The 20,848-nt window shown below is 37.4% G+C and overlaps 4 protein-coding genes across 6 annotated transcripts; 2 read left to right on the top strand and 2 right to left on the bottom strand.

Moving 5' to 3' along the window:
• Positions 1-1,697: 1,697 nt before the first annotated feature.
• LOC140798914 (pentatricopeptide repeat-containing protein At2g02980, chloroplastic-like) lies at positions 1,698-4,572 on the top strand. Its single transcript, XM_073153001.1, has 3 exons — positions 1,698-2,664; positions 2,917-4,028; positions 4,191-4,572. The coding sequence occupies exons 1-2, from the start codon at positions 1,708-1,710 to the stop codon at positions 3,742-3,744; spliced, it is 1,785 nt and encodes a 594-aa protein (XP_073009102.1). The 5' UTR covers positions 1,698-1,707; the 3' UTR covers positions 3,745-4,028; positions 4,191-4,572.
• A 358-nt stretch (positions 4,573-4,930) lies between these two features.
• On the bottom strand, positions 4,931-8,340 carry LOC140799269 (uncharacterized). Its single transcript, XM_073153512.1, has 5 exons — positions 7,762-8,340; positions 6,697-6,809; positions 6,366-6,589; positions 5,457-5,779; positions 4,931-5,342 (listed from the first exon to the last, which is right to left on the bottom strand). Exons 2-5 carry the CDS (start codon positions 6,785-6,787, stop codon positions 5,183-5,185), a joined length of 798 nt encoding a protein of 265 aa, XP_073009613.1. The 5' UTR covers positions 6,788-6,809; positions 7,762-8,340; the 3' UTR covers positions 4,931-5,182.
• Positions 8,341-9,488: 1,148 nt separating this feature from the next.
• On the bottom strand, positions 9,489-12,389 carry LOC140799435 (F-box protein SKIP24). 2 transcript variants are annotated; one of them, XR_012110995.1, is made up of 6 exons: positions 11,970-12,281; positions 11,701-11,874; positions 10,863-11,025; positions 10,638-10,773; positions 10,306-10,390; positions 9,724-9,856 (listed from the first exon to the last, which is right to left on the bottom strand). XR_012110995.1 is itself a non-coding variant. In XM_073153781.1 (5 exons), the coding sequence occupies exons 1-5, from the start codon at positions 12,182-12,184 to the stop codon at positions 9,837-9,839; spliced, it is 708 nt and encodes a 235-aa protein (XP_073009882.1). In that variant the 5' UTR covers positions 12,185-12,389; the 3' UTR covers positions 9,489-9,836. The 2 variants fall into 2 exon arrangements, 1 of the variants encoding a protein (XP_073009882.1); XM_073153781.1 differs by lacking the exon at positions 10,306-10,390 and having other exon boundaries at positions 9,489-9,856; positions 11,970-12,389.
• A 384-nt stretch (positions 12,390-12,773) lies between these two features.
• LOC140799333 (phosphatidylinositol 3,4,5-trisphosphate 3-phosphatase and protein-tyrosine-phosphatase PTEN2A-like) lies at positions 12,774-19,086 on the top strand. Of its 2 annotated transcripts, XM_073153633.1 has the most exons (13): positions 12,774-12,916; positions 13,637-14,074; positions 14,465-14,566; positions 14,657-14,713; positions 15,124-15,189; positions 15,671-15,847; positions 15,967-16,053; positions 16,139-16,203; positions 16,297-16,373; positions 16,973-17,019; positions 17,188-17,318; positions 17,734-17,803; positions 18,360-19,086. In XM_073153633.1, the coding sequence occupies exons 2-13, from the start codon at positions 13,658-13,660 to the stop codon at positions 18,876-18,878; spliced, it is 1,815 nt and encodes a 604-aa protein (XP_073009734.1). In that variant the 5' UTR covers positions 12,774-12,916; positions 13,637-13,657; the 3' UTR covers positions 18,879-19,086. The 2 variants fall into 2 exon arrangements, with proteins under 2 accessions (XP_073009734.1, XP_073009735.1); XM_073153634.1 differs by lacking the exon at positions 15,967-16,053 and having other exon boundaries at positions 12,784-12,916.
• The last annotated feature ends 1,762 nt before the right edge of the window (positions 19,087-20,848 follow it).

The following is a 20,848-nucleotide window of genomic DNA, read 5'->3' as shown; positions in this document are numbered from 1 at the left end:
TTTATGTATTAATTTATTTTATAGCATGATGTGATCACCACTTTCTTTATATGTGATATATTTTTCTCTTTAAAGTCGTCAAACTCTCAGTTTAGCAATCTAAGGACTTCTATTTTGCAAGAATTAATATTATCTATTTATATAAATTAAATAATTAGACTAACCCTTCTGAGCCCTACTTATTTCTCGAGTTAAATTCATTTTATTATCTCCATGTATCTTGACATAAAATTAGTTTACTCTCTTTTTTATTACACCTTGTCTCATTTAACTACTCTCTCTGTTAATAATCGGATTTTTTATTTTAAAATTGTTAAACTTTTATATAAATAATAAGTGATATTGTCTTATTAAATTTCCATAAAATTATATTAATAAGACAATATGGGGCGGTCATTATAATGTATGGAAACAAATAAGTAAGAGGAGTTATGTCTCAAGGAGTTGGAGGTGAGGTACGGTGCTCCTGCGGAACAGTAAGTAGATACCAGCACACGAGGCGTCTCGGTAAAGGGATATCAAGCAGAAGATATCGTACGGCAGAGCTTCCGTTGACGAGGAGGTTATGGGGGCTTTTTATGAGTGTTTGCACCCGAGGCAATTAATTTCCGGATTTACCCTTTTACCCTTTACTAAATTTTTTTGTTTCTTATAAATTAGGTGTAATTTTTTCATTTCTTTTATAAGATTAAAAAGAAAAGAGATTTTTATAGATTAGCCGCCTCAATTACCAAATCCAAAAGTCTTTTCATCTGTTAGCTTCTCTAGATGATTTTTATATTTTTGATAAGTATTAAAAGGAAAAAGTATTCGACACTATGGATTCCAACGCTCATGATGGCTGGTGTATTTCACACAGTATACTTTGAGGATCATGAAGTCAGTGTCAACCCAAATATTCGTAAGTTGATAGTTCTTTATCGCCTTAAACTTTTCTAAATAACTGTGGCTACTGTAGAGTTGAATGTAATATTATATTTCTGATACTTTTAAAGACTGTTAATATTAGTACCCACCTATAGGAAATTTATTCATGGAAGAGTGAACTACAATTATAGAGACCGCTAATATCTCTACTATAGTGAATTACTTCATATTTTCTTAGAGATTTGAAAATATTGAATTATCTTCTTCAAAGCCACTCTAAGACAAGCATCAATGAGTTCTCTACCCTAACCGACTCTTAAAAATCTTAATGGCTTACCCATCATCTTTCTACGTTTTGTCCATTTATTCAAAGACTTTTCTCAAAAAATAATTTATTAATATTGATGATAAAATAACTTAAATAATTTTTATTTTTGTTACATAGATATATCAAAAAGTTCAGAATAATTTTTAGTGATATAAAAAATAGTAGAGAAGTGAAGTAATTTTTATTCATTAAGTTTGAAAATTACACTTATATATATTTAAAAATCCTTTAGTGAACAGGAAAATAAATGGAGAATTATTATCAGCTTTGTTCAGATAAAAAAATAATAATACAAAAAACCTTCCTCTCCGCTCTTAATCACATCAGCCGATCTCAGCCGTCGAATGCGGTATACAATCAATTTACCGTGATGCCCCCATGGAATGGAGGCTCTCTTCGTTACAGGAAAAGGGTAACTTGGTAACTTGACTGACGCCGTGCAGTCGATGCGTCAAATATCTCTTGGATCCAATAACCCGAAGCAAATTTAAGGCTCCTTATACGCCATTGCTATGCCATCCCCTGAAACCTATATAAACCTTTCCATCTCTTCCCCTCGCCATCTCTTGGAAGAACGCATAGCCTCTGTAATCCAAAGATGCCCAGATATGAGAACTCTCCGCCAGATCCATGCCCATTTCCTCAAATACCCACTTCCCACTTCCTTCTTCGCTCTCTCCAAGGTCCTGGCTTTCTCTGCCCTCGCGCCCTCGGGCGACATCGACTACGCCCGCCGCATATTCGCTGAAATGCCCCACCCAAATGTCTTCTCTTGGAATTCCATGATTAGGGGCTGTTCCCAAGTCCAGAACCCGTGCAGAGAGCCCATATTTCTGTACAAGCAAATGGTCCGGGGGGGCTTCGCGGACCCGAATAGTTACACCATTGCTTTCGTCCTAAAAGCCTGCTCAGTGGTTTCTGCCTTCTTTGAAGGCTGCCAGATTCATTGCCATGCATTGAGATACGGGCTTGATGCGAGCCCGTTTGTGCAGACTGGTTTGTTGCATTTTTATGCCAAGTGCGAGAAGATTGCACCTGCAAGATTAGTTTTTGATGAGATTTCTGACAAGAATTTGATTGCGTGGAGTGCAATGATTAGTGGATACGCGAGGATTGGGTTGGTTAATGAGGGGTTGGATTTGTTTCGGGCGATGCAGGAAGCTGGGGTAATGCCAGATGAGGTCACGATGGTTAGCGTCATTTCGGCTTGTGCGAAAGCAGGAGCTTTGGACTTGGGAAGGTGGGTTCATGCATTTATAGATCGGAAGAGGATTACAGTTGATCTCGAGCTCAGTACTGCTTTGATCGATATGTATGCCAAGTGCGGGTCTGTAGAGAGGGCAATGAAGGTGTTTGATGAGATGAAAACACGAGATACAAAAGCTTGGAGCTCCATGATTGTTGGTATGGCAATACACGGTCTTGTGAAGGAGGCATTGCAGCTTTTCTCAAGAATGTTGGAGTTGAAGGTTTGCCCCTATATACATAAAATATTATGCAGTACAACATTCTCCAAATAACTGTTATGCAAAATAAAGTATTAGCAGAGGAAATATTGATACAAGCTGCACTTTCAACTAGACATATTTCTATGGCAAAAATATGCATGCATATGTGTTGCATATTAATCTTGTTTGATTAATAAAATAATTCTTTGGTTTTATGAATCTGAGTTTTGTCAATTCTTATTTGATTCTATTATGATTGTTGGTTGCTTTTAGGTGAAGCCTAATCATGTGACCTTCATTGGCGTTTTATCTGCCTGTGCTCATGGTGGACTAGTAGATGATGGACGACAATTTTGGTCCACTATGCAGGAGTTAGGGCTTGAACCATTGATGGAGCACTATGGTTGCATGGTTGACCTACTTTGTCGATCGGGTCTTCTGGATGAAGCTTACTCATTTGTAGCTTCCATGCCCATCTTGCCAAATTCTATAATTTGGAGGACACTTCTGGTGGCATGCAAAAACAGTCGGCATCTTGATAAAGTGGAAGCAGTAGCTGAGAGGCTTCTTGAGTTAGAGCCACTCAATGCAGAGAATTATGTTCTTCTCTCCAATCTGTATGCATCAAGCTCTCAGTGGGATAAAGTGAGCTATATGAGGAAAAAGATGAAGGATCATGGTTGTAAGGTGGTTCCTGGGTGCAGCTCTATAGAGATAGATGGTTTCCTGCACAAATTTGTGGTGAGTGATGACTTACATCCTGAAATCAAGAATATAAGGGAGGTACTAAGGGATGTAGCTGAGCGTGTCCGACTTGCCGGCCACAAGCCAAGGACTTCAGCCGTTCTGCATGATGTAGGTGAAGAGGAAAAAGAAGGTGCTCTGTGTGAGCACAGTGAGAGGTTAGCCATTGCTTATGGGTTGTTAAAAACCAAGGCACCTCATGTGATTCGGGTTGTGAAGAACTTGAGATTTTGTGGGGATTGCCATGAGGTGATGAAGATAATAAGTGAAGCATACGATAGAGAAATCATTGTGAGGGACCGCATTCGCTTCCATCGATTTGCCAAGGGAACTTGTTCTTGCAAGGATTTCTGGTGATTGGTTTCCCTATGATAATTTTTCCATGACTGGATTTATGAAGCATGCCTCGTCAGACACAATGTCTGTAGGACCAACCACACATAGAGAGCTAACTCCTCTTTCATATGAGAGAGCTATGGCTTAACCTGCTTATAATGCAAGATGGACAAGTTGAGACAAGGGCACTTCTTTAATTCTAGACCAATGCTAAAGGAGGCAGGAATTATAATTTAAGCTTTGATTTTGAATCGGATGCAAGTCCTGAATATTTGCAGAGCAGTAGTTTGATGGATCATTTGAAGGTAAGAACACTAACACTGCATTGGTAGCATCTATCTTTAAAAGCCCTATTCAATTTGTGCTGCTACTAAAATGTGACCATTATTATGTTACATAACTTGCAATGGGAATAAAATTCTTTGTGGAGTGTGAAGATTGATATGAGCTGCTTCTCTTTGTATCAGATGGCTCAGGCTGACAGGATGCTCGTCATAGCTCTTCGTTGCATTGTATAAAGCTGAAGATACAGCAGGAAAGTGATACTCCGTCGAACACTAGCCTAATATAGAAAAGAAAGTTATGTTTTGCCATTTTGTCAATCAAGTCCAAGAAACCTGCAGAGATTCTGCCCTAAGCTGGAGAAAATAGAAGGCATCAACCACTGATTAATTCATGCCCCTGTTGGCATTTTGGTTTAATGATGTATTTTAGTCTTTAAGGTTGATAATGATAACTATCAATTTTGGTGCCAAGTGCGCAGTGCTCACCATGTTTAACATGTAAGATGCTTCTCCTATTTTGTTGCCTTTATGGCTCTCTTTGGAAGCTGTCCCTGCATTACTAAAATGAGGGTTTCTTATGCTTTGGAAAATAATAAAAATATAGGGTGTAAACTGAATAATACCCAGGTGTGCAACGAAAATAGAGTAAGAGACCCAATAAATTAACATCTTAGATTTGTCCACGTCTGATATTTTTGTCACACTGGCAAATCTTACCAGATCATCCCATTAATGCAAAATCGAGGATAGATCTCGACACCAAAGGTGAGAGCACCGCTCATATAATAGGATTCAAATTTCAAATTTATATTCCAAGGAGAACCCATTCAGATTGACAAACATCCTGTGACCAATCCAAAGCCTGCAGATCACCAAACCCTCAACAGTGTCCTAACTTCAATCGAAAATACAACAGACGGCACTGTATATGAATAGATTTTCATCTTTATTTTCTTATTAGATCAAACCAAGAGCTTAAAATTCAGGTTTAAAACGATTACAAGTAGGAAGATTTAACAAATAAAGAAGCAAAACAAGTATTCAGGCACCAGATAATGTTCTGAAGAGGAAGAGATTTAACAAATAAAGAAGCAAAACAAGTGTCCAGGCACTAGGTAAGTTCTGAAGCTATTCGCTGTACGAGAAAAGGCGTCGCTCAATTCTACAGTTTTCACTCAGGAAGCCTCTCCAAGCGGAAGAGGCACTGGAGCAAGTGATGACTCTACACAGAAGCTACCTCGACACTTAAACTCCTGAACTCCAACTGGACGGTCCAGGACATCCTCCACTTTCGACAAAAAAAAATTACTCACCAGCGATCTTTCATCTTGCAACCTGAAAAGAGAAGGGGACCAAAAGCAGTTTAGGTACGAGAATAATACAAAAGGTAGAATAATCATATCAGCAATAAAGAAGATGTAACAAGTAGGGTTCTACAAGAAAGAGAACCTCAGCATTTGTTGATCAATTGCACTGCTGCTGCTGCTGTGGCTGCTGCTTCGGTGAACATGCTTTCTATCATTGCTGTTGCTCCGGTGAATATGCTTCCTGTCACTGCTGTTGCGAGAGTTCTTAGACTTGGTGTGTTTGTGCTTGTAGTAATCCTTCTTAATAGACTTATGACGTTGACGGTGACCCTTCACAGTGTGCGATTCAGAGGTAACAGGTGGATCATAGACATCTCGTGCCCATTTCACACTCAACTTTGAGTTTAATAGTATTCCTTGCTGTGCACGGCTTCCTTTTATTGCAGAGATAATCTTTTGACCAACCTGCAAAAAAAAACATTTGGAAATAAATCAGAGTGAAGTTTAACAGAAAAAACTTTCTAATTTTGGTGTTTTCCCCTGAGTGAGGTAGAATCTACTCATGATTCAAGTAATCCAAATACCCGACACCCTTTCCAAAGCTAGGTTAGCAACAGCAGATATCATATTCTGCAATCACTTCCCTTATCCACTAACAAGTGATTCACAAATTTTCCCATTAACTATATTTTTATAGAAAGATAAGCAGGATTCCAAATCTGAACTACAATCACTTTCCCTATGAAGCTAGGTTAACAACAGCAGATATCATATTCTGCAATCACTTCCCTTATCCACTAACAAGTGATTCACAAATTTTCCCATTAACTATATTTTTATAGAAAGATAAGCAGGATTCCAAATCTGAACTACAATCACTTTCCCTATGAAGCATGGAATTTTTGATATAACCATATAAACTGAGAGAAAAGAAAATGCTAAATATCTCCACAATAATAGATAGCTCGCAGATGGAGAACAAAAACCAGGACTTAAATAATTAGGACTTCTGCTGCCCATAGTTACACTTGGCGAATAAACTCTCACTTACATTCAGGTTTTGCGGATGCGATTCTCCCACTTCATGATATGCCACTGCTTCGGAATTATTCAAGCCTTCAGACAAGTTTGAATTAAGAGGAAGAGACGGCATTTCCATTTCATCACAGGTATCATCTGAACTTGAAGCAAGGTCATCGTGAACGAGCTCATTCTCATCATGAACATGCAGCACTTGGCTAAGAGTTACTCCAATTTCTTGGACAGAAAAATCATCTGTCTCAAAAAAGAAAAAAAAAAGGTAATGTCAAGTTCCTTCAAAGGTAATTTCTATGACGATCATTTTAAACTAATGCAAGAAGTAAATTGGCCATGTTCTGCACCTGATTCCCCACAGATGTTACTGTGAAAACACAAGTTACGGCCAACATCTTCAGAAATTGCACTAGCAAAAGGTTCAGACGAGCTGCCCATCCAAATTCTATTGTGAGGAATTCTGCAGAGCAATTTCAATGAGAAGAAAATTTTGATCAAAAATATTCTTAGTGATTGTAGAATGAAAATGAGACAGCTACCCATAGATATCTTTATTACCAAATAGTAATATGACAAGCAGACAGTCACCACCATATTTAGGGGAGGAAACAACTCAGTTATTGGAGGCAAAAGAAGTGCAATAAGAACACACAAGTGTTCTCCATAATATTCAATTTGCTACTGATTTCCCCACTGAGTCACTAACTAAATTGAACAGAACTATGGCAGAGGAAACAGCATAAAACTGGAACTGGAAATGAGGTCACTTCAAAAGAACAGGAAAGAATTTATCTTTGAGTATCAAAGAAGCACTGCCCCATTGGTAGGTAGGTGCATCCCGAATACGGCAAGGAATATTCCTCTTTCCAGCACTCAGACCAATCAAACAAAATCAGGGTATTCCCATTCTCCAGTTGATTAAGACCAACCCCAACTGAGTCAGCTTCAGTGACCAATTGGAAAGTAAAGGGAATGAGTCTTTTATTGTCAGAAATCCTAATTGCAACTTACTTTTGCAACCATGGAGAGCATTCATGTCAACACAAATTTGGCCCTAACACCTACAACATCAAACTATAGGCGCAGAACTATCACCACATCTAACAGAAGACATGAAAGTCACCATATCTAACTATCAATCAGAGTAAGGTACAACACAAAGGTCTAAATAAAACATCTAGAAGAACGTTGTTTGCATAATAAATGTTTATCTTTACAATGTTCTTTTACTTCTATCAGGTTACTGCTGACATAAAATGAACCGTATAACGCTTAAAATTGCTTGCAAATAACAATATTTTCTAAAACAGCCGAGACCTTTACCAGTACATGCAGTACTATCACTCTATATAAGACGTTACAAAAAAGAATTAAGAAAAAAGAAGGCAGTTACCAAGTGATGATTCTTTTACCTCTGACAATACCACCAAAGCTCCCGAGAATTCTAATCCCTGAGATCCAAGAACGAGAAGAGATCCAACGGTGCTGCGAATGGTTCTAAATCCAGAGAAATGACGACGCAGAAGAAAAGGAACAAGAAGGAGAGAAAGAGATTAAAAAGAAAGAGGGATCCTGACGAGGACTAGGGTACCGCCAACCCCGAGGAGCCAAATGTTAGCTAAGATTACAATGGGGATTCCAATGTTTCAGACGATGAGAACAAGAACCGCCTTGGAATGAGAAGACGATCGCGGCAACGTCGGTGGCTGCGGCCACGCGGCGGCGGAGGAATTCGACGAGCACCGAAGGCATGGTCGATGCTCTTCGAATCGGGAGAACAAAACCCTAATCCAACTCAAGCTGCGACGAATCCGAGCACGACGAGAACGAAGACGAAGACGAAACCGATGGAGGAAAACAGTAAACAAGTCTTGGATTCAGATCGAAATCGCTCCGTAGAACGCGTGCGAAGGATTAGCCCATCAAAGGATTTGGGAAACGGGGGCGGAGAGAAGGGGATAAAATTCGGATCAGAGAAGTAGATGGAGGGTAGAGTCGTCACGGGATAGCATATCGTATTTATAGCCTTAAAATTGGCGCATTTTAGCGACACGGTGTCGTCGATATCCAAATTGCCAGTTGTACCAAACTACGTTTACCCAGAAGTCTCAGATCTTCTTTTCCTATTTAAGCTTATTTTAAAAATCTGCTGCTAATATCTTTTCACGACACCGAATTCAATTCGAAATTTATCTACGAATCTAGGTGAAATTTACTACGTTAGGTATAAACTCAATAAAATAGTTGAATCATATTAACGTAAAAACTTTAATGTTGCTAAGTAAATTACTAAGTTTTAAACTCTTTTTATAATAATTTACTTTTCAATTTATCGACTTATGTTTGAAAGTCTATTTCTAGTTCAGCAACTACATGGTACATAAGTCAATGCTGGGAAAAGTCCTAGTTTTACTAAACTAAATCCATCGTGATAAATTTTATTACGATTCATATAAGATTTTGAAGTGCACTAAACACGTAAAAAAAAATAAAAATTGGGCGGTGGTAAAAAAACTCCAAAAAAGTGTAACAAAGATAATGAATTAATTAGTGGAGTAGTAATATTTTAAGGGTATAATGTAGTTTGGTAGCTTTTATAATCTTTATTCCATCCAAGAATATAAAAATAATAAGTAAAAGAATTAGGTGATCGGAATCAAAGTCGCCCATGGATTAGTAATCCGAATAGAACTTGCCCATAGATTGGAAGTTGAGTTGGACCCGTTTCTTAAAAAAGATTTAACTTAACACGAGGGGGCAGGAATTGGATCTGATCACACCTGAATTCATAATATACAATTATGATTAACATGATCACATCTGATGACATTCATCAATTCGATTTTTGACTACCCACAATTTATCCGAGACAAAATAGAATGTTAAACAAAACTTGCGTTAACTCGATTTTGACTTTCATGAAATGTAGAGGTTACATAGAACTTCATACAAAGAATGACCTGATCCTTTCAAACAAAATGTTCACAATATGTTTACTTCCAAGTTAATGTTTTCCTGACCGACTCGATTACCCTAGTATTCACAAGGCTAGCAAGATCGTATGATGTCAGGATTCTTGTAACTAGAATAAGCAAAGGACTGCATAGATGAATACTGTCACTGTGTACATGTACAACACTTGAGAATTATCATTTGCTTACATTCAGATTGTAGACATCACTAGACATATATGCCAAGATACTCATCTGTACACTAAAAGTGAAACCAGAACTCTGATAGCTCAACATGGAAATGTAAACTTTCTGTGAGTTCTGAGCCTTTACATTCAATAAGACAATGCGTATATGAATAGAAGAGAGATGCCGGGACAGTTTAAGCATTGTTCAAGTAGAAATATGGTAGCTCAAGCATTTCCATGATTCCATCAATGGCAAGGCATAAGCGAACAACGCAAGCAACAAGATGCACCATAACCCATGGGGTTCCCTTCCAAAGCATCAACCACAATGTGAATCCCTGTAGGAAGTTATCTGGAACTTTCAGCACCTGCAAGAAATGGAGCCAAATAACTCGTTTTAGATGATTTGCAACAAACATGATACTAAGTCGTTTGGGACAGGTGTTACCTTGGAATTTTTGCAAGTTTATTACAGGTTTCTACATATATTGGCATATTGTTTCCTAACTTGTACATAGTTATTTCTAATTTATATTAAGGGAAAAAAAATTGCTTCGCTGCTTTGTGCAAGTCTGCAACATGATCTATAGTGGCAAAAACTGCATATAACAAATCTCAAGGTATATGGAACGAACGCAATCGTCATTCGTCATTTAGGATGTTCACTGAAGGTATCTTGAGGTTTGCATGAACAGAAAGCAGGTTAAAGATGAAATGCATAGGGTGCAAGTCGTATGCACTAATCAGGTGCTGACCGTGAAAGGGATACAATCCCTGGGTAACATGGGCTGCCAAAAATGTGGAAGTGCTCACTCACCGGAGAGCCCTCCAAACTCTCTGTACAAGTACAGTCATTCTGCTTCCTTTTATCTGCTCATGCATGACAGTCAGTGCTAATTAACCTGTATGGAAGGAAGGTTGTGCAAGACAATCAAGGAAATTTACTACATGTACATATGTAAAAGGCTATGGGCATGAGTTTTCATGGTAATTCTTATGATTTTGAGAAAGCTTCCTATTTTCTTTAATATCAAAAATACGGAAAGGTTTATACCCAAGGAAACATGCATAGAAGAACACATATGACTTTATATAAAGACCAAATTTTGCTACCAAAAATTAAATATTTAAGATTGAACAAACACTTACTCTCACAAAGCTTCAACTTCTTTCCTTTCACTTTCGGCTCTTTTAAGGTCAAACCTAATTGACTGATCTGGAGTGGATGATACTTCAATGATGTCACAGCTTCCTTGTACTTGCTCAACTTCTGCTTCTCATTGTTCTGTAAATGTCAATAAAAGCATGAAGATAGTAAGTCTATCCCTGACCAATCCTTTTGAATAGACAGCAATATGTGAGCCAGACTCATACGTAGGTCTTGACAAATCCCACAATTTGTTGCTTACAAACTCTAATCTCCATTAATAAAGAACTAAGACGAGAGTCAACAGGCACAGTGCATTGCTCAACTATCTGCTTTTGACGGCCACGGACAACTTCTGGTTGCCATACCTTTAATGCCACAGATGCCCTCCTGGAGACATCAGAACTAAATATTGTCAACGCAGTTCTGAGCATTCATTTTTTTTTCTTAAGATTAGCAGAATCAATGAGTGACAGCTTAAACTCATGTAACCAACAGTTATATAGGTATGACAGTCAAGAAAGAAAATTGAAAAACTGTTCAGCAAATTAATCTCTGTGCCTTTCAAGAACCGCATTACAGATCTTCAAAACGGTTCCGCTTCCATAAAAAGTTTCTGAAATCTAGTACCTTAAAATAAATTCTACTTCATTTATACATTTTATAGATTGCAGAGGAAATTAGTATAACCAAATTATCTTACTTACAATGCCACACTATATCCGAAGAGGTATTTGGTTATATTTCTAATTCCAAGTACGGAATCTCATATTCCAAACTTCTATAGATTACTACAAGTAAGCCACTCCCCTCAAGTAAAATCTATGAGCATTCCTGTTGAGCTGCAAGAGAAACATAGAGATAATCTATTTACAAGGATCATATAATTTTTTTTTCTCCCAGCTGTCATAGATTTCACTAACCTACAAAACAACAACGCACACAGCTAGAACACCTAAAATTACTACTTAACTAGATCAAATTGTGCAAACGAATGCATGAAATGATTCAACTACCAATAACAAGAAAGAAGCTGGAACAATAAGAATTAGAGCAGAACCCCACTTAACCCTTTCCAGATTTGTCATCTCCTCCACTGCCGCCTTCAACCTCGCATTCTCCCTCACCATCTTATCCTCCAAATCCGCCAACCTCTTCCGAGACAAATCCACCCGGCTCTCCGCGCTGAGCACCAGCCGCCTCATAGCCGCAACTCGCCTCGCCTTATCCCTCTCAAACCTAACTCCACCATCGAAACCCGCATCACAACAAATCCAAAATAAAACTTAATAAAGATTAAAAAAAAAATGATACCCATATGCTTCGATTCGTACTTGGTTTTGTAGAGCGATTTGGAAGGGGATTGAGGAGGGTCGGAGGAGGGGAAATCGAGGGCGAGCAGGGTGGCCCACAAGGAGGAGTCTTCGGATAGGCGATTGAGGCGGCGGGAGACGATGGCAAGGCAGCAGAGGTCGCGGTAACCTAACCGAGAGGTGGAGATAACGATCTCGAGTATCCGATTCCAGAGCTCGTCCGGAAGAACCGACATGGATGTCGATAATTTTGGCCTATATTTAATCGATTTTAGGGCTTAATTTGAGGAAGAGAGAAACGTGAAGGATGGGATCGAGAAGAGAGGATTTGGGCGAAGAATATATATACACGCTTTAAACTTCTTTTTTCCATAGATACCCTTTCAAACCTATCTACTTTAAAATTTAGGATAATTATACACACATGAACTAATCTCATTTATTTTTGGTACACATCGAACTTCTTAAAGTATAGAAAATCTGCATGGTGTCAACAAAAAATTTAAATAATTATTTTATCCTTTAATTTTGTTCACTTTTTTTTGTCTAAGGATTAAAATAATTCTTAGTGAGCCTAAAATTGATTATATGATACTTATATATATAATTTTTTTTCTAATGAATTACTAATAGATATTTCAAAAAATATTTATAATTAAGGGTATTAATATATCACGAAAAATAAATAGGATTTAGCATAATTATAACTTAAATTTCATCAGAATAACTGATTCATCCCAAAGATATAAATTTTGATATGTGAGACGAAGGGAAGTGGAAGAGAGACACTGGTCCTTTTAGCCAGGTGTCCTCGTCAAAATGACCATTCGTATCTCGAGATCAACGCTCTCTGTTCGAACCCGCGATTTCCATCCGACTATCTCCTATAAATACCTACCTTTTCCGATCGTATATCCCGAATTCGCTCTTCCCTGTTTTCCAGATCTGCTCCCAAAATCGAACTCAAGGTCAGCTATCTCTCTTCGATCTCATCTTTCTTAAGGGTTTTGACCTTTTCGCTTCTCGATTACCAATGCGTGGATTGCCTATACCATGAATACCGTCATTTCGTTATGCAGAGGTAGGTTAGGTTAGTTTACTTTTGAATCAGAAGGTAGAAAGTCTCAATGTTTGGCAGATTGGAGCACATTGATAGTAGAAAGATGGCACATTTGATCCAAAGAGAAGGAAAAGTGATGCGAGAAGAATGTTCCATTAGAAGGATCTATAAGTCGTCGAGTTGGAACTCGATCATATCTGAGTAGTGAAGCTCACTACGATTACTTCGAATAACCGATAATTTTCGGACTTCTAAGGGTCTCTAAGTCGTTGCATTGGAATTTGATCATGTTTGGTTGGGAAGGACACTAGGATTAATGAATTAGTGCCACATATTGTTTACCTGTCCGTGAAATAATAGATGGTGGTCTAGGTCTTCTTGCGATGTTCTTCATATATTTATTTTTTCTCTTTTATCATGAATTGATGGCCTTGGAACATGGATATTAACTGCAGCTGTTATTGTAGGTTGTTTTTTTTTTCTTTTGCTACAGACAAAAATTGATATTGTTAAATTCCATCAGCGCTTTAACTTATGATATGGTGGAATCCTCATTTGAGTTCTTATGCCTGTTAAATTCGACATTGTTAAATCTCTGACGATAGAAAGAAATTTCTTGCTGATCCAGTGGAATTTTTCGTCCATTGTGATGGAAACACAACAGCTTGAATCATCAGCTTCACCACCAACTACAGATCCTGGCAATCACAATTCTCATCCTACTGCACAACATACATCCACGAGGGCCACACCATCAATATTTTCTGCATCTGGTTTATCTTCATGGGCAAAGGGTCTCAAAATCCCACAACTATTGAGCCAAGAAGATCAACAGTCCGAAAATGCAGGGAAGTCAACTATTGCACGTTTCGGTAGTGGTCTTGGATTGCGTTTATCTCCACAATCTCCACAAAAGGATGAGAATACTGAGGGCACTACTTCAACTATACAGCCTGGTGTTCTGAGTTCTCTGACAAAAGGTATAATGGATTCATCTATAAGTGCAGTGAAGGCTGTGCAAGTCAAGGCTCGCCACATAGTCTCTCAGAATAAAAGAAGATACCAGGTAATTCTACTAGAAAATAAAGTATATTAATGCCTTGTGACACCCAGAATTGTCACTGACAAATAATATTTTTCATCAAATTTCTCTCTCCCGCTCTCTCCCCTTCCCTCCCTCTCTCTCTCTCTAATTTTCTTGTTTTAGATCCCCATTTAATTATCATTTCTTGTTGCTTAATATGGTGGGTGGCAATGCTATTGCTTTTGTCTTTTTAATTTTTTCTGGAAAAGCTGCATCACTACATGAGCATATTTGAAAAAAATTGCTTGAAAGCTCTAGTATTAACTATTGATTTTTTTATTAGTCAATCTTTTGATTGAAGCATAACTAGTAGAGCCTCTAATGTTTGCATCTTCTTATGTTTTCAATTACTGTTTCTTCTATTTATGCCAGGAAGATGGTTTTGACTTAGATATGACATATATAACAGAGAATATTATTGCAATGGGTTTCCCTGCTGGCAATTTGAGTTCAGGATTTTTTGGTTATGTTGAGGTAATTTTAAATAATTTTGTTTCGTAGTAGTGATGCTAGGATTTTATTCATACTGTTATCCGCTGTTGTAATATTATGCGACTTATGTAGGGTTTCTATAGGAATCATATGGAAGAAGTGATCAAGTTCTTTGAGACGCACCATAAGGTGATGCTATAGCTCTTATTTGCTATTACTTTGAGTAGTTTTCAGCTACTGAACTATAGATGCTATTCTCACATATTCCTTGTTATTCTGTAAAAAACATATCTTTGAGCTAGAACCATTTGATGCATGGAAAGTGCGAAAATCACATCTAGAGAATTAATGAAAAAAAGAACGAAAAGATCTTTATGCTTGTTCTCATCGTCTTCCAAGAGGATAGTAGGGTAATGTTTATGATATTGTCATGTTGTTTAGTATATTTTGCATTTACTGGTAAAGATTGTCTTGTACTTATTCTAGTGGTGTGAAAAGTTTGGTATTCAGTACTCGTTCAACTTAGCCTTACATAGTGTCCTGCTAACTAGGTTATTTTTTGGGCATAGGATTCTAAACTGGACATCTCTTTTCTATAGGGAAAGTACAAGGTATACAATCTTTGTTCAGAAAGGCTCTATGATGCATCACTCTTTGAGGGAAAGGTGTGTATTCAGTACTTTGTGTTCCGACATTGTATTGTCATACTCTTGATTTGAACTCAAGTTGTTGAATCTTTGTTAACCTTTCTTAATTTTGATAATCCTAAATAAATGATCCCAAACGATCACCTTTGCTTAATAACTGTAACCCCCAGCTAGTCATATTAACTACAAAGATTTGAAGAGAAGCTCTTTATCGAAATGAATTTATCTAGCTTGTATCCCACATGTGCAAGCACTTGAAATATGCCGTTTCTAGTTTCCTACACTATAGACCTTTAGCTGCAGCTTCATTTCATTGTGACCTGATTTATCTATTCTTTCATAACTCCAGCTTACATAGCTCTTGTGTATGAACCCTTTGTATTCCTTGAGAAGCTTCGCTATATGCTGATTATATTGAGAATGATATTGCTAGAGTAATTTTCTTAGTCAATTCTATCTAGTTTGTTCTCAAGTGCTTTAATTGTATTGAAAATTTCAGGTGGCGTGTTTCCCATTTGATGACCATAATTGCCCTCCAGTCCAACTAATAAAATTATTTTGTCAAAGTGCATACTCTTGGTTGAAGGAGGATATTGAAAATGTTGTCGTTGTTCATTGCAAAGCTGGTATTGCAAGGACCGGGTTGATGATCTCTAGTCTCCTATTATATCTGAAGGTAATTTGCTTGTCATTTGAAGTACCAAAGGAGATAGTATGCGGTATGCTTTGCTTTAAGTGTTATTTATTCTGTCATTTGATATTTCTTGAAACCTGATCTTCTCTTACTATATGTAGTTTTTGCCGACTGCTGAGGAGTCTATTGAATACTATAATCAGAAAAGATGTGTAGATGGAAAAGGACTTGTTCTCCCAAGTCAGATTGTCAGTCTATTCCTTGTTAGCATGTCTTTTTATTCACAGTGTTCTGCCTATAGCTTTTCTTAGTGTTAATTTCTTAACTTTTCAGAGATATGTGAAATATTTTGAGCGCATCTTGACAAACTTCAATGGTGAAAATCAACCAGCACGCAGGTATTGTGCTGTTTCGGATCTTTGTCAAGTGCATCATAGTTTTGCTAAATTCTGTCATCTCAAGGCCTAATAAATGTTTTCCTCTTCTTTCAGGTGCATGCTTAGGGGATTACGCCTTCATAAATGTCCTTATTGGATCAGACCATCAATTACTGTCTCCAATCATAATGGTCTAGCAACTCACTTAAAGCACTCGATATGTATAAAGATTTCTATCATATAGGTTTCAGAAAAGGCAATATATGAACTTTATTTTTCTGTTGATCCTTTTTCTCATAGCAATCTTTTATGGAGGCAAAGTTATAGCTTTTTCACATGATTTATCTCTATTCTTCGATAATGTTTCACATTATCTTTGTAGCTGATTTAGTTTTGGTGCAAAATTATCAAAAGTAATTCTAAAGAGAATATTTGACCTAGCTCTTATGATTTAACATCAACTTGACATTTACGCAATGAATCATGACTTCCCCTTGTTTAGTCTTATCTTGTGTGTCCTTTTATATCCTTTAATCACCTTGCTGTCATTTGATTTATGGTAAATCAAGTCCCATACTTTCTTACCATCTTCCACTGATGAGGCTTATTCATTTGCTTGACCCATGCTTATTGTAATTGTTTGAGTAATGATAGGCTCTTCCACACTCCACTTGCACGTATCTCTATGTTATCGAAAAGGCATCAGACCATTGAGTATAATCTAACTATTCTCATTTTCTGCACTTTTTTGTTTAACTTATTATGAAATGGATTCTTTTTTATGGAACAGGAGTTCTCTTTTCGACAAAGAAGCATCCAAAGACGAAAGACCTGATGGTATGACCTTCTCTATTGATTCCTTTACTTTTGTTAGTTTGACACCTTGTATTTATTCAGTTTCTTGTATATTGGCCAATCAGCAGTAGTTTGTCAATTTGTGTTTATATTTCTGTTCTTTTCATTGTAATGAGTTGGTGGTTTGAAATTGACTGTTATTTTCTGTAGCCTGAAGATTTCTGGTTCAGTACTCCAAAAAAAGGGATCATCGTCTTTGCATTACCAGGCGAGCCTGGGCTATCTGAAGTGGCTGGTGATTTTAAAATTCACTTTCATGATCGGCAAGGAGATTTTTACTGGTAAATTTTTCAGTTTCTGAGTTCTGCATCTTACTTGACAAAAAGCAGAAGCATGATCTGTTCAAGTTTCCATAATTGCATACTTGAGACTGCTTAGCACAAAAATCTCTCTCTGTACCAACGACGGCCCGTGTATTTGTTCATCTTAATAGCTATTTTTTAGGAATATTCTGTCAAATGAAAGAGTTAAAAGATTTCATTGGTAATTATTATATCTTAAAAAATGTAGTGGTAATTATGATATCTTAAAAAATGTAGTGGCAATTATTATGTTTTAAAAGATTTCAGTGGCAATTATTTAAAAAAAAAACAATAAGATATATATTGCCATGTTTAACATTTTCAACTTACCCTAAATCTTCCTTTTTATCACTATGTTGCTGAGGATTGTTTCCCGTTTCCTTCTGGTCTTCAGTTGGTTAAATACAACGATGATGGAGAACAGGATGATCTTGAACATGGCTGACCTCGATGATTTTGACAAGGTAAGACAACACTTTCAAGGGAGATTGGTATATTGGATCTTTTCTTAGGTAGCTATGCTAGATTGTTCTTGCATGTCTATTTGCAGATCATAATACGAAATGTACTATTGTTAGAGTAAAGTGGAGTTGAATCAGGTGTTGCGTAGATATAAGTAGATCATGAACTTATGTCCCCAAGAAGTCCCCTGAGCATCTGATTTTGGCAAAGCACATCTGTGTTGTAACTAACCTCAGTAATTTCTTATAATTCTAATATATAACTCAGGAACTTTTTGATAGCACTCTTCTGATTGGCTTTTAGATGCAAGCCCAATAGAGGAAAACGGTTATCTTTGTCAGTTCAAATTTTAAACTTTGATATGTGAGACTGTTAGAATAGATGGCATCTAACCAGTTTACCCCTAATTTTCAGTCACTCTTGGTGTCAAACTTGTAGCTGAACTATCAAGTTCAATTACTATTTTTCAGCCTTTTCCTATGTGATTGTTGTTTCTGATGGTAATTTTACTGTTTACTTGTGTCTTAACATTCTTGTGGTGTCAACTTTATCTTGCAGAGAAAATTACCCTCTCCAGGTCTCCAGGTTGAGGTTGTTGTAGCAGATTATGATGGTTCTCAACCTCTAAAACCAACACTCGCTAATCTCAACAAGAAAACTGATGTGGTTTCCGCCACTAGTGCTGCCACAAAAGAAAATAACAAAGCACCTCCAAGCCCTAATCCAGTCTCAGAAAGCCAAGATAAGGATGATGTCTTCTCAGATAGCGAAGCAGAAGATGATGGGTCTCCTAAGATCAGGCACAACAAGGTGGCTAGTAATGCCAGAGGATCTGCTAATACTTCTAAAAGATCCGAGACCGATAGTCCACAACCGGAAGTAGTTTCTCTGAAAAGCCAACAAGGTCTTCTAGTGGACATTGATGCTTCCAAAATGAGAAGCGAGGGGAACAGCAAAAATACCTCAGTGTCGGTGCCTCCTGAGGTTGAATCTTCCAGCATGAGTGAATTCAAGGCAATTGCTGCAGATGCTTCGGTCTTCTCATTCGGGGATGAAGAAGACTATGAAAGTGAGTAACCTATCAGGGTATAAGATTCACCAGTTGGGGAGATGGATGTATGAATTTGGTTTGAAAAAGCCATATAGAAGAATTATGTGAAATACTTCCTCAAAGCATGTAAAATTTCTTCATTTATTCCATTCCATTTGTATGGTGTCTCTGTAAATTTCTTACTGATGTTACTATGGTTTTACTTGTTATAAAATTTCAGTCTTGGGCTTTTAATTCGTTCCTTGAATTAAGTTTGCTCTACTTGTATCTGAGGACTGTGCTGCTCTAGTTACCTTCTTTCCCTTTCTGGTAATCTGACAGCAAAATCTCACTGATCTCAACTTGTCCCAACTCCCGATCCTGTTGATGACTCGAATTTATTAATCAATGTTAACATCTTAGAACTGTCCAAATTTTAAATTTCATCTATCTTTATGAGGTACGGCAGGTTACCTGGAAAATTACCAGGAAATAGCTATATCTTGACAGTTCACCTATAATTCATGCACATACCAACCACTGTACTTAAATTTCACAACTTCCAGATAGCAAGCACTACTGGGCAAGAGAATGCCGCATCGGTTTCTCACTGGAGTACTCTGCACTTTGCTAAATTTACAACAGCAGTCTTAAGTTCACGCACTACTACTACTACTACTACTACTACTACTACTACTACTACTACTACTACTACTACTACTAGAAGGTAAGTAATTAAAAGCTTCCCATATGCAATAATAACTATGCTACCTTGAGCTTTCTTCTCATGGTCCTGCCCTTCATGTTGACATGTGCTTGTGGCCAGGCCTAATTGATGGCAATGCCATGACCACATTCAACCCTAGCTGCGCCGCCACGGTTACGCCGTTAGATGGGCATCACCGTGGACTACTGTTCATGCACAAAAAGAGAAAGAAAGAAAAATTCGTGGACACCAAAAGAGATCTCAGGCAAGGCGGCAAACAGATCGTCGAAATGAAGAATTATGAGATGGTCCCAAAATCACATTCATGCTTCCAAAGTTAGCTGGCTGGGAAAAGCCTTATATTCATTGAATAGTAGATGTTTAGGAGGTTTAAATCGTTCTATCTTGAGGATAAGGCGAGACTAAGTGCAGAATTGTCGACGCTTATTAAACGCATAATCCCTGTCCATTTACATCTTTATTGCCCCTCATGCAACTTGGATAGAAGACAGGTAAGGTTCAGAACCACCAACTGGGTAAAATGATAGTAACAGCAATTGTATCTATGTGAAATACTTTCATACCAGTAATCCATATTACAACTGCATTAATTCTCTCTTTTTTTATAACACACACACCAAATATTTGATAGGTACTGTAGTTATCAAAATTAATTCGAACAATTCAAGCAAACTTTTATTATAAAGAAGCTAATCTTCTTCTTTTTTTAAAAGATATTTTGTCTCATCAGAGATATGACCATTGATGCTTATATTATATGAACAAAAAAGTTGCTACCTCATCATGTTTTAGTTATGATTAGATGGAAGAACATTAAGTAATAGTTGTGCACTTCTATTTGGTGAGCAAGGAAATTATAGAAGTATTCATATCAGAGGTTTATATTCCTTTCTTAAGGGATATATATTTATACCTTACCGACAAGCTCAATGCCCATGAGCAGAAGATCAGGTAATTAAGTACGCATTAGCGAAATCACACGCGCACACAAGAACTCGCGAGAGATAAGATTATTATCTACTTCTTCTTCTTTTTACATTGAATTCAATTTTCCTTAAAAGAGGAAGGATACCCAGGTAGATGAACAGTATGATTTCAAAGTGAACCTCATGGATTTATGCCATTAGCTGACAATTTATGACACAGAATAGCGACCCAAACTCAACTGGTCAAATGGTTCCTAGCTCCTTTAAGTGTAGATTTCTACTCATGTGATCCTTAAGAGCTGAAAGAGATTGGAGTGAATGGACCAGCTTGACTTTGTAAGAGCTAAAAGATGAGAGCCAGAGA

This window comes from Typha latifolia, chromosome 12 (assembly GCF_019914945.1).
Source record: "Typha latifolia isolate L0001 chromosome 12, TyphaL0001v2, whole genome shotgun sequence".
NCBI classification, from domain to species: domain Eukaryota; kingdom Viridiplantae; phylum Streptophyta; class Magnoliopsida; order Poales; family Typhaceae; genus Typha; species Typha latifolia.
This window is presented reverse-complemented; position numbering and strand designations above follow the sequence as displayed.